This window comes from Leuciscus leuciscus (genome assembly GCF_965113295.1).
Source record: "Leuciscus leuciscus genome assembly, chromosome: 12".
NCBI classification, from domain to species: Eukaryota; Metazoa; Chordata; class Actinopteri; order Cypriniformes; family Leuciscidae; genus Leuciscus; species Leuciscus leuciscus.
Genome location: NC_138736.1, coordinates 39,301,332 through 39,313,017, shown reverse-complemented (window position 1 = coordinate 39,313,017; position 11,686 = coordinate 39,301,332). Strand labels below are relative to the sequence as shown.

General features: G+C 40.4%; 1 protein-coding gene across 1 annotated transcript in view; it reads right to left on the bottom strand.

The window, feature by feature from the left end:
• The window catches only part of LOC309510597 (H-2 class I histocompatibility antigen, Q10 alpha chain-like), an 80,052-nt gene extending 78,865 nt beyond the window's left edge, over positions 1–1,187 (bottom strand). The window contains exons 1-2 of the mRNA XM_082185458.1: positions 1,135–1,187; positions 829–935 (exon numbers count right to left, since the gene is read on the bottom strand). Coding sequence (XP_082041584.1) covers positions 829–935; positions 1,135–1,142 — 115 coding nt within the window. The 5' untranslated portion in view covers positions 1,143–1,187. The remainder of the gene's footprint in view (positions 1–828; positions 936–1,134) is intronic.
• Between the last annotated feature and the right edge of the window lie 10,499 nt (positions 1,188–11,686).

Here is an 11,686-nt window from a genome sequence, read left to right as displayed (position 1 = left end):
CTACAGCCGACTGTCAGCTAGCATATGCGCGTTCTGCGCCTGCGTGTAAATGAGACAACTGTCTATTTCTGCAGATATATTCGTCTATATTCGTCATTCAAAAAGGGAAACCGGCGCTGCCGGCTGCAGTTACACAAACCGTAAACAAAGCAGTGCGTGCTTACCGTTTTGAATATCAATCCTGCTAAACACTGTCTTTATTCCACTCCTCTCGTGTTATTATTGAAATATTCGCCAAGGAACACTCAGATAAGATGACATATCATTAGAACAGCCTTCTATCTGTACCGTTTTGACTTTGCTCGCTATTTTGCTATTATTCTCGTGCACTGACTCGGTCACTAAGCTGAACAGCCAATCAGAGTTCCCTCTTTCACCGACGGCCCGACGCCGATTCAACATGTCGAATCGGCCGTTACAAAGCCGACGAGGACCAATTTCAGCCGACGGTGCGGAACACACTGAGAAGATTTAGTCGGCCGACGCACGGAAACTGCCCGACGGCCGACCGTCGGCTTGGTGTGTTCCAGGCTTTAGAATCCATCTTCTACGGAGAATGGCGGCGAATACACAAACCTGCCAGACAGCCAGGTGAGCGTGCCGTGAACGCGCATGACGTCACGCCCAGTCTAAAATTCCGGCCCGAATCCCTCTTATTTATTTTACTTTACAGGATTATAGAGACAATCTCAGTGATCAGAGAAGGGCTCATTCAGCCCATCAGGCAATTGTTTAAGCATGTATGGGTTAGAAAACGGGTATTTTTAACATGAAAAGTTGCTTAATGCACCTTTAATGTAAGAATATGGAAACAAACGGAGTCCTCACCACTCTGAGAGGAAGATAAAGCTGAAGATAAAGCTGAAATCAGGAGGAGAACTGTGATCGAGGCCATTCCTGATCTCTGGGTTTCAGCGTGAAACTGTAAAAAACTACTCACAGAATCACAGACGAACAAATGTGGAAATAAAAATGATGCTGTGCAGGGTTTCCATGTCTGTGTAAGAAGAACCAGCCCAAAGGCCAATCAGAAATAGACTAAAACCAGTCCAACAACCATATCCAAATATCAAAACTCAACATAGCTAAAATGTTTTACAGTCACTGTTGTGCATTGTACTTACACAATTGTACTAATCCATATACCCAACGAAACGTGACAGTTCATCACACACAGGAAAAGAGAAATGAAAAGAGAAAAGTGACACGAGTCATATAAGTACAATAACTTTTTTGTCTGTTTTTACCACAGTCTGGGGCGCTGTAAAGGGGGGGTAAACGATGACGATTCTCGGGGCCCATGACTAAGAGGGGGCCCAGAGAAGCCCCCAATAAAATTGTGGTGCTAAAAAAAATATTTGATAGTAAAAATTATTAACTTTAAATTATTCTATTTGCTGTTTCCTGGTGTCAAATTTTTTTTATTTGTTTAGGAAACACAAACGTCCGTGGACCCCTCTCCCCCTCTCGATTATCATAAAATGGTTCAGTCCGCCCAAATTGTATCCAGGCAGGCAACACAAACAGCCTGTAGGGGTAAAATCTTTGCGTGGCAGGGGGAGCTGCCACTCGACCAGTCACGGATATATGCGCCTGCCACTCGACCAGTCACAGATATATGCGCCTGCCACTGCGTTATATGCGCCCGCCACTCGACCAGTCACGGATATATGCGCCTGCCACTGCGTTATATGCGCCCGCCACTCGACCAGTCACGGATATATGCGCCTGCCACTGCGTTATATGCGCCCGCCACTCGACCAGTCACGGATATATGCGCCTGCCACTGCGTTATATGCGCCCGCCACTCGACCAGTCACGGATATATGCGCCGGCCACTCGACCAGTCACGGATATATGCGCCTGCCACTGCGTTATATGCGCCGGCCACTCGACCAGTCACGGATATATGCGCCGGCCACTCGAACTTACACAATATGTAAGGTTTAAAAAACAAAACAAATGCAGCGCGCGTCTCGTGGCTCTATTAGCATCGCGCCGGCCATACCAGCCACACAATCTCTCACTGTTTACATCCATCAGACACTCCTTATGATACACAAAAGCACACATACAGTGCAATACATATCTTATTTACCTATTTCTCATCTTATCTGGTTTTTTATTTGATCTTTTTACCCGTATGGGAGCGCGCTCGTGGCTAAGCGAAGCGTCGTACCAGCCACACGATCTCTCGCTGTTTACGGCCACTACCAGCCACACGATCTCTCACTGTTTACATCTTTCAGACACTCCTAATGATACACGAGAGCACAAAGACAGTGCAATACATATCTTATTTACCTATTTCTCATCTTATCTTGTTTTTTTATTTGCTCTTTTTACCCGTATATGGGAGTGCGCGCTCGTGGCTCTATTAGCATCGCGCCGGCCACTACCAGCCACACAATCTCTCACTGTTTACGGCCACTACCAGCCACACGATCTCTCGCTGTTTACATCTATCAGACACTCCTAATGATACACGAGAGCACACACACAGTGCAATACATATCTTATTTCTCATCTAAATCTTATATTCTTTTCGCTCTTTTTACCCGTATGGGAGCGCGCGCTCTTGGCTCTATTAGCATCGCGCCGGCCATACCAGCCACACAATCTCTCCCTGTTTACATCTATCAGACACTCCTATTGATACACAAAAGCACACATACAGTGCAATACATATCTTATTTACCTATTTCTCATCTTATCTGTTTTTTTATTTGCTCTTTTTACCCGTATGGGAGCGCGCTCGTGGCTATAAGCGAAGCGTCGCACCAGCCACACGATCTCTCGCTGTTTACGGCCACTACCAGCCACACGATCTCTCACTGTTTACATCTTTCAGACACTCCTAATGATACACGAGAGCACACAGACAGTGCAATACATATCTTATTTACCTATTTCTCAACTAAATCTTATTTTTTATTCGCTCTTTTTACCCGTATATGGGAGTGCGCGCTCGTGGCTCTATAGCATCGCGCCGGCCACTACCGGCCACTACCAGCCACACAATCTCTCACTGTTTACATCTATCATTCCTAATCATACACGAGAGCACGCAGACAGTGCAATACAGATCGTATTTACCTATTTCTCATCTAAATCTTATTTTTATATCGCGATGCTGAGCTACAGTGAAATGATAGAAAAGACAGATGCATTATCTGTGTTAGTCAATTCGCCTCATTCGCGCGAACTGGACGCGCCCGCGCCGCAGGACCTCTAGACGCGCGTAAACGCGTCTTTACATTGAAATTTAAATCACTCGCGCCAGACGCTCAAGAGTGAGTGAGTAATCAAAAAACCTCTGCTTTAGCCTCAATTGAGTGAAACACCGTGTGTAACTTCGGACATTCTCAGTGGCGTGACTCATGACTGGGACACTAACTCTGCTTGTCATCATTAGAAACAGATAATCAGATTGTGATGTTTATTCCCGCTTCAGTAATATGCTAAGATGCCTTCCTTTCGAAACACGAAACACTGCCCAGGACCTGCAACCGTCTCGCAAGTGTTGATAGGCTATTACTCGTGAGGTGTAACCAATCAGATAGCGCCGTGGGCGGGACATTGAGCAAGTCTGCAGAGGCTGCGGCAGCTATATCTAAGTAGCGCATTTTAAAATAAAATTGACTTTAATCAAACCACGGATCCGTGATAATTAAGCAGAGGCAGGGATACATTGACCAAAAAGGGGGAAATCCCTCGCATCCCCCCCCCCCCCCCCCCCCGGCAAATCACACCCTGTATATATTTATTGTGCATGTGAGGAACGTACAATGCAAGTGATCGCACAGAAACCATGCCACGATTGTATTGCTATAGGCTATATATGTCTTCTATATATGCTTCTTATTTATTAAATCAAGGGAATTGTTTGGTCAAACATTGATTAAAATGTATATACAATTACACAAAATTAATCAGACTTTAAAAAAAAAGACTTTATACAAAACTTAATGGAGTGGTCAAAATCATTCTTCAGAATGTCTATCTGAGTATCAGGCAGCTGCAACAGTCAGAGATCGTGTGGCTGGCGCGGCACAGGTCAAAAGAGCGAATAAAAAACAAGATAAGGTGAGAAATAGGTAAATAAGATCTGTATTGCATTGTCTGTGTGCTCTCGTGTATCAATAAGAGTGTCTGATAGATGTAAACAGTGAGAGATCGTGTGGCTGGTAGTGGCCGTAAACAGTGAGAGATTGTGTGGCCGGTAGTGGCCGGCGCGATGCTATAGAGCCACGAGCGCGCACTCCCATATACGGGTAAAAAGAGCGAATAAAAAATAAGATTTAGTTGAGAAATAGGTAAATAAGATATGTATTGCACTGTCTGTGTGCTCTCGTGTATCATTAGGAGTGTCTGAAAGATGTAAACAGTGAGAGATCGTGTGGCTGGTAGTGGCCGTAAACAGCGAGAGATCGTGTGGCTGGTGCGACGCTTCGCTTAGCCACGAGCGCGCTCCCATACGGTTAAAAAGAGCAAATAAAAAAACAGATAAGATGAGAAATAGGTAAATAAGATATGTATTGCACTGTATGTGTGCTTTTGTGTATCAATAGGAGTGTCTGATAGATGTAAACAGGGAGAGATTGTGTGGCTGGTATGGCCGGCGCGATGCTAATAGAGCCAAGAGCGCGCGCTCCCATACGGGTAAAAAGAGCGAAAAGAATATAAGATTTAGATGAGAAATAGGTAAATAAGATATGTATTGCACTGTGTGTGTGCTCTCGTGTATCATTAGGAGTGTCTGATAGATGTAAACAGTGAGAGATTGTGTGGCTGGTAGTGGCCGGCGCGATGCTAATAGAGCCACGAGCGCGCACTCCCATATACGGGTAAAAAGAGCAAATAAAAAAAACAAGATAAGATGAGAAGTAGGCTAAATAAGATATATTGCACTGTCTTTGTGCTCTCGTGTATCATTAGGAGTGTCTGAAAGATGTAAACAGTGAGAGATCGTGTGGCTGGTAGTGGCCGTAAACAGCGAGAGATCGTGTGGCTGGTAGTGGCCGTAAACAGCGAGAGATCGAGTGGCTGGTACGACGCTTCGCTTAGCCACGAGCGCGCTCCCATACGGGTAAAAAGATCAAATAAAAAACCAGATAAGATGAGAAATAGGTAAATAAGATATGTATTGCACTGTATGTGTGCTTTTGTGTATCATAAGGAGTGTCTGATGGATGTAAACAGTGAGAGATTGTGTGGCTGGTATGGCCGGCGCGATGCTAATAGAGCCACGAGACGCGCGCTGCATTTGTTTTGTTTTTTAAACCTTACATATTGTGTAAGTTCGAGTGGCCGGCGCATATATCCGTGACTGGTCGAGTGGCCGGCGCATATAACGCAGTGGCAGGCGCATATAACCGTGACTGGTCGAGTGGCAGGCGCATATAACCGTGACTGGTCGAGTGGCAGGCGCATATAACGCAGTGGCAGGCGCATATAACCGTGACTGGTCGAGTGGCCGGCGCATATAACGCAGTGGCAGGCGCATATAACCGTGACTGGTCGAGTGGCAGGCGCATATATCCGTGACTGGTCGAGTGGCAGCTCCCCCTGCCACGCAAAGATTTTACCCCCTCTCCAGTTTAATCTAAGTTTTTTTCAACACACGGACATTATAATCACCAGCAATGCACGCGATTACATTTAGAAATAGATAAGCTTTGTTTCCAAATGCACCAAGCAAAGATATCCTTTCAATTTTATAAACTTTTATAAATCCAGTCAATATAATCACAATGAACACGTCAAAAATAAAACCTTTAACATATATAACAACTGCAAAGCGTCTAATTTGTAAACAAAATGATTTACGCACTAAATCCAGCATAAACTCCGGCACAATTTGCATATTTTTAAACTCTCAAAACAGACGTCACATCCCGAACCTCACAGCAATTGGCTGCCGACCGCGTTTTTCGCTTGATATTTGCATAAAGTCGAGAACTGCCCAACCTTTTGACGCTCTCGGTCGCTCTCAACGCTTTCTCCGGTCCGCTGGCAATCCCAAAATGCACTGCGCGAGCGTGAAGCTCGACTTCCATAGGAATGAATTGAAAACGCTCGCTCCGCTCCGCTCGCTCCGTGCCAGTGGACACGCACCGTAATTAGTACCTTATCGTTAATACGTGGTTTCCGAAACCTTCTTAGTTAAGTATACCTTCTGTAAGTCATACGTTCGTAAGGTTGGTCTGGAGCGCTCTTAGCTATACCTTATCGCTGCTGACGGTTCATACCGCTAGTGGCCACCACTACGCAAAAAGCTTTTTTACATCGCAGTTTAATTACACATAGAAAATTTTATATGCACATTACACTAAGTAGAAATTGTGTTTTTGTCAAACAGCAACCCCTAGAGTGGCTGTGGAATCCTTGCACTGTCGTAAATTATATTATAACATTTTTACATGATTGCAGCTAAATCACAAGTAAATAGTCTATAGTCTAGGCCTACTCTATAATTTAATTTGTGTTGTTTTTATTGGAATGTAAACATTACAAAATGCCAGATAACATCAATTAAGTTAAATGTACGTCGTATTATTTCATAACATTGACCGTTATGATGTCATTAGACATGATTATTGCAATTTATCATAATAGTTTGCAAATTGTGCTCGTTTACACTATTTACAACCTCTACGTTAGGCTTATTTATGATAATTATGTGAGATATTGAAAGCTGTTCTCATGATAATCGCAGGAATCAATCAACAGCGTCGTCTGATATCCGTCAGGACTACGTGATAAATACACCTCACAACACCTGAGTTCTGCTGGCAAACTAATTCGTGAGGCATAGCTATCTGATTTATCAAAACGATTCCATTTACACCTGGTCACATAAATGTATTTTTGCGAAACGGATTTAAATTCGATCTTCAATTCTCGCGCTATATGCAGATTTAATGGAGTGCACGTCACCGAGATATGAGCTGCATTTTATAGATCATCAGCTAAAATTTCTAAATCAAAGACCGCAATAAGAGAGAGCAGTAACAGCCCTGGTAAGATCATTTCGTTTCTTTACTTTTAATGATGAAGATTGTGTGTTAAGCGTCTGCGACTTACTTTCACTTTGATTTGCGATAGTTTGCACGTTGGCTTGATGCAGTTGCTCATCTGCGGTGATGCATGTTCCAGCGCGTCGTCATATCTGGATATAACATATAGCCTATACAACGCTCTCACACGTTTTTTTTATTTATTTTTTTAGCATTTTTGGGAGGAGTACAATTTACATATGTGGTTTCAACAACCATATGCATTTACACTTGTCCAGTTTCGTCTGGAATGCGTCTCAGATCTCCTCCTGAAGTGGTTTGAGGGATCGGATTCAAATCCGTCTCAAATGCGTTTCGGAGGGCATTTAAACCTGGACTTTTCACGATCGGATAGCTATCCGATCTGAGAAAAGGCATTAAGTGGCCAGGTGTAAACAGCCCCCATGACAAAAACATACGCACGAAAGCCGAAAACAAACGCTGGTTGGCCTCTCACGTCCAAATTTGACGAAGTGGTGGGGGAAGTGACGTATGCCGTAAAGCAGTCGAATTTTGTAGTTCTTTTTGTGCTCTTGTTACTACCCGAACACCGAAGTTACATAGTGCCAGTAAAAGCGATACACACCCTGTCAGGCTATGGCAGACGTGTCATTCAACCTATTGTAAGTCGATGTACCATCACAAGGATCTTGGAAATATATTATGAAGGTTGAAAAGTTACATAGTGTCGCTTTAATATAAAATCTGATTTAGTATTAAAATTACATTTTTACTTTACTTAAAAAATTGACACATAAAATACTTATGTTGTTATAGCCTACACCCAGTGTATGGAAGTGTTTTCATTAATAAAGTTTCCATACACAAATGGTTGTTAGCTTTTTTTAATTAGGCTACTATCCTAAGGCACATCAGCTGCCAGACAAGAACGGTTTGACCTAAAAATATCAAAATTGAAACTACTGCGGAAAAAAAAGACACCTACATCTTGGATGCCCTTGAGGTAAGCTAAAATATACCAAAATTTTATTTCAAAGGGAACTATCCCTTTAAACGATTTCAAGTATTTAGTTGTTTATTTGTACATAATTTGGGCTTCCAGCTCATAAAACCCACGAAAACAGGATTTCAAAAAATTCAAATATTACATGAAATCACACAGTAATTACACAGTGATACCATGGTCATTGAACCAGGTTTTGGTTCTTTTGGCAGTGTGGTCAGGTGCAAATCCTGCTGGATAATGAAGGAAGCATGAAGTGCTCTGGAAATGTCCTGGTAGACGGCTGCGCTGACTCTGGATTTAATAAAGCACAGTGGACCAAAGTCCTCTTTTCTGATGAGAGCAAATTTTGCATCTCATTTGGAAACCAAGGTCCCAGAGTCTGGAGGAAGAATGGAGAGGCACACAATCCAAGATGCTTGAAGTCCAGTGTGAAGTTTCCACAGTCTGTGTTGGTTTGGGGAGCACATGTCATCGGCTGGTGTTGGTCCACTGTGCTGTCCACTCAACGCAGTCGTCTACAAGGACATTTCCATTTCCACTTCATGCTTCCTTCATTTTCCAGCAGGATTTGCACCTGCCCACACTGCCAAAATAACCAAAACCTGGTTCAATGACCATGGTATTACTGTGTAATTACTGTGTGATTTCATGTAATATTCTAATTTTTTGAAATCCTGTTTTCGTGGGTTTTATGAGCTGGAAGCACAAATTAGGTACAAATAAACAACTAAATACTTGAAATCGTTTAAGTTGTGGGCCTTGAATCTATAATCTATGGAAGTTTAACGTTTTGAATGGAATTATGGAATTAAATCAACTTTTCCATGATATTCAAATTTTTTGGAAAGGGTCTGTAATAAAATGTGATTCAATGTTACACTGTAAAAAATTTCTAACCCTCCCAAATCAAAAATTTCAAGTGACCGATAACATCTAAATTTTTCAATTGGCCCAAGTGAAATTCTTGTTGCAATAGTCTGTTAACATTGGCTCAATGAGAAATAATACGTCAGACTAATTGAAAAATTTAGATGTTATCGGTCACTTGAAATTTTTGACTTGGGGATGTATTTTATTTTTTTTTTTACAGTGTACAGTAAATCTAAATTAAATTATTATGGGATCTCATTCAATGGTTTCAGAATCTTTACTTTTTAAAATGATTTTGTTCATGTATTTAAAAAAATAATTTAATATATGAACATATTTTAATGACAGTATAAATAATTGAACAAAAAAATATGAATTCTCTTATGTATCAAAATAAACAGAAAACTAAAGTGATTGTTTTGAACAAGTATTAACTCAGATATTATTAAAAACAAAGTATTTCAGCTAAAGTATTTGTATAAATACTGTGTGTCTTTTGCCCCATGCTGGTAAAAGGCCAACATTGCAACCTCATACATTTATACGATTTTTTAATTAAATAAACACACAATTTTCACACAAAATCTGTTGCTCCATAAATGTTCAATACAAACTTTTTTTTTTCTGCAATAGTGAAAAGCTAATTTTTTCTTAAAGGGGTCATATAATGCCATTTTTGTACAAGCTAATATGATTCTTTAGGGTCTAAATTAAAAGTTTGTAATATACTTTAATTAAAAATTCTCATTAGTATTGTAAGAAAACACTAATTTTACCTGGTCAAAAACAGCTCTGTTTTCAGCACGCCGTTTCAGTGCATGTGTCTTTAAATGATAATGAGCTTTGCTCACCCCGCCCCTCTGTTCTGTGCGGACACCGTTTGTAACACAATAACCACGCGTTGTTCATTATAAACGTGGGATTATGAATTATATTGAGAACGTCGTACATAGAAAACATGCTGTAATGTACCCTGAGAGTAAACCTTAGATGCAGTGAAGCCTGCAGCAAGGTTTGCAAATTTCGCAAAGATTAATATAAATACTAATATAAAGGTTAATAAAACATTACACTCACATCTTCAGTATGGAGCTTATAATATGACAAAATGATTTGAATTTGAATTGTGTAAATTTGAATTATTTGCAAGTGTAATCTAACTAAATTGAATTTTAGGTGGTAGTTTAAATAGTTCTGAATTTGATTTTTTTTAAACGAATATTGAACGTTTGAAATTTAACAAATTGAAATGTTTTTATGGCTGAATTTTATAGACATGTATTTTCAAACAGCTAGTTTTTTTGTTCTGAATTCGTATAGTGCAAATATTCAGTTTAAAAAAATACAGATTCAAGTTTTCAAGATGAAGAAATTCGGAACTTCAAATTCAGTTTTCTAAAATTCAAGTTCAAAAATTCAAGTTCAAAAATTCAGATCTTACAGAAAGTAGGTCACAGGTCATCCACAGGGAAGAGTAAAGGATCTCAGATAAGTCGAACAGAGCATTTTGGCTGCACTGCAGTAGTTTTCTGCCGCAAACGCGGTGGTGGTTCAAGAGAATCCGTGTATCTTTCGTTCAGTCGTTTTTTTATTTAATATTAAGAGTAGAAAAATGAGAAAACAGCTTGAGTATTAGATTTCTTCTAATATTCTAGTAATAATAGTCCGCTGCAGCAGTTGCACGGAGCTTACAAAACGCGTGTATTGCAACTATAGGCTACATTTAATTTTCTCATCAAACAACTAGACTAACGATTGGCTCGGCACATCAGAAGAGCTTAGACAGGGCTTTCTCTCTGTGTAGACCAGCAGTTGGTCTGAATTTGCCTATTTTCTCGACTGTATAGGCTAAGTCACGTTTTATCATGAAACACGCTCTGATTTATTCCAAAGTGACTCAGGCATAGGCTATATCATGCATTTAATGTTAAATAATCTAAATGTTGACTTTCAAAAGTAGGCGCGCCAAGAAGGCTATTCTCTGTATTTTGGTTCATTTTTGGTGAGCGCCAGAAAGATCTAAAGAGACCGAGACGCGCATCATGTTGTTTTATTTATTTTTCAATGGCATGATATTTTGTAGTCATTTTGAATGTACACAAATAAAAATATACATTTTACTGTTTCGGATGATGTCATATTATCTGTATGACTAAATAACAGAGTATTAAGTTATTTCCCAGCAGTGGAACAAATCCAAGTGATGGCGCTCGCGCATCGCGCTCTCACACAACATAGTAGGATATCAGTTCTGGCGTTGCTTCATATCGCAGACTGCTCATTATCAAAATGAAACACAGTCAACCAAACATATAAAAAGTTATTCTGCATAATTTAATTGGTCTGTTGTACAATATGAAGGGCAAGCTGTGCCACACACAGTCCCACTCCAAACATTTCCCTTGCTGTGAAGACGCTGATTTAGCCTATAGGCCTACGTGTATTTTGGGACTCGACTGAAGTATGAAGCCTTCTTTATATTAATAGTTAGCATCCACATGTTACATTGCAATGAAAACTTTTGACTGAATGAGAGATGCGCGACCGTTTCGATTTAAATAAATTTGTTTAGGCTTGGCGTTTATAAAGGGCACAATATAGGCTATTTTTAGAGTCTGTAGCCAATATATTATTTTATTATAGCCTAGCCTACATACTTATTTTTCATTCTTGTTGTTTTTTGCATTCATTTGTCATAAGGGAAAGTAAAATAGGCAACACATAGCCTACATGTTAATAGTGTTTATCATGTAGGCTAAATGCTGTATTTTATTTACAGGTCTTTTACACT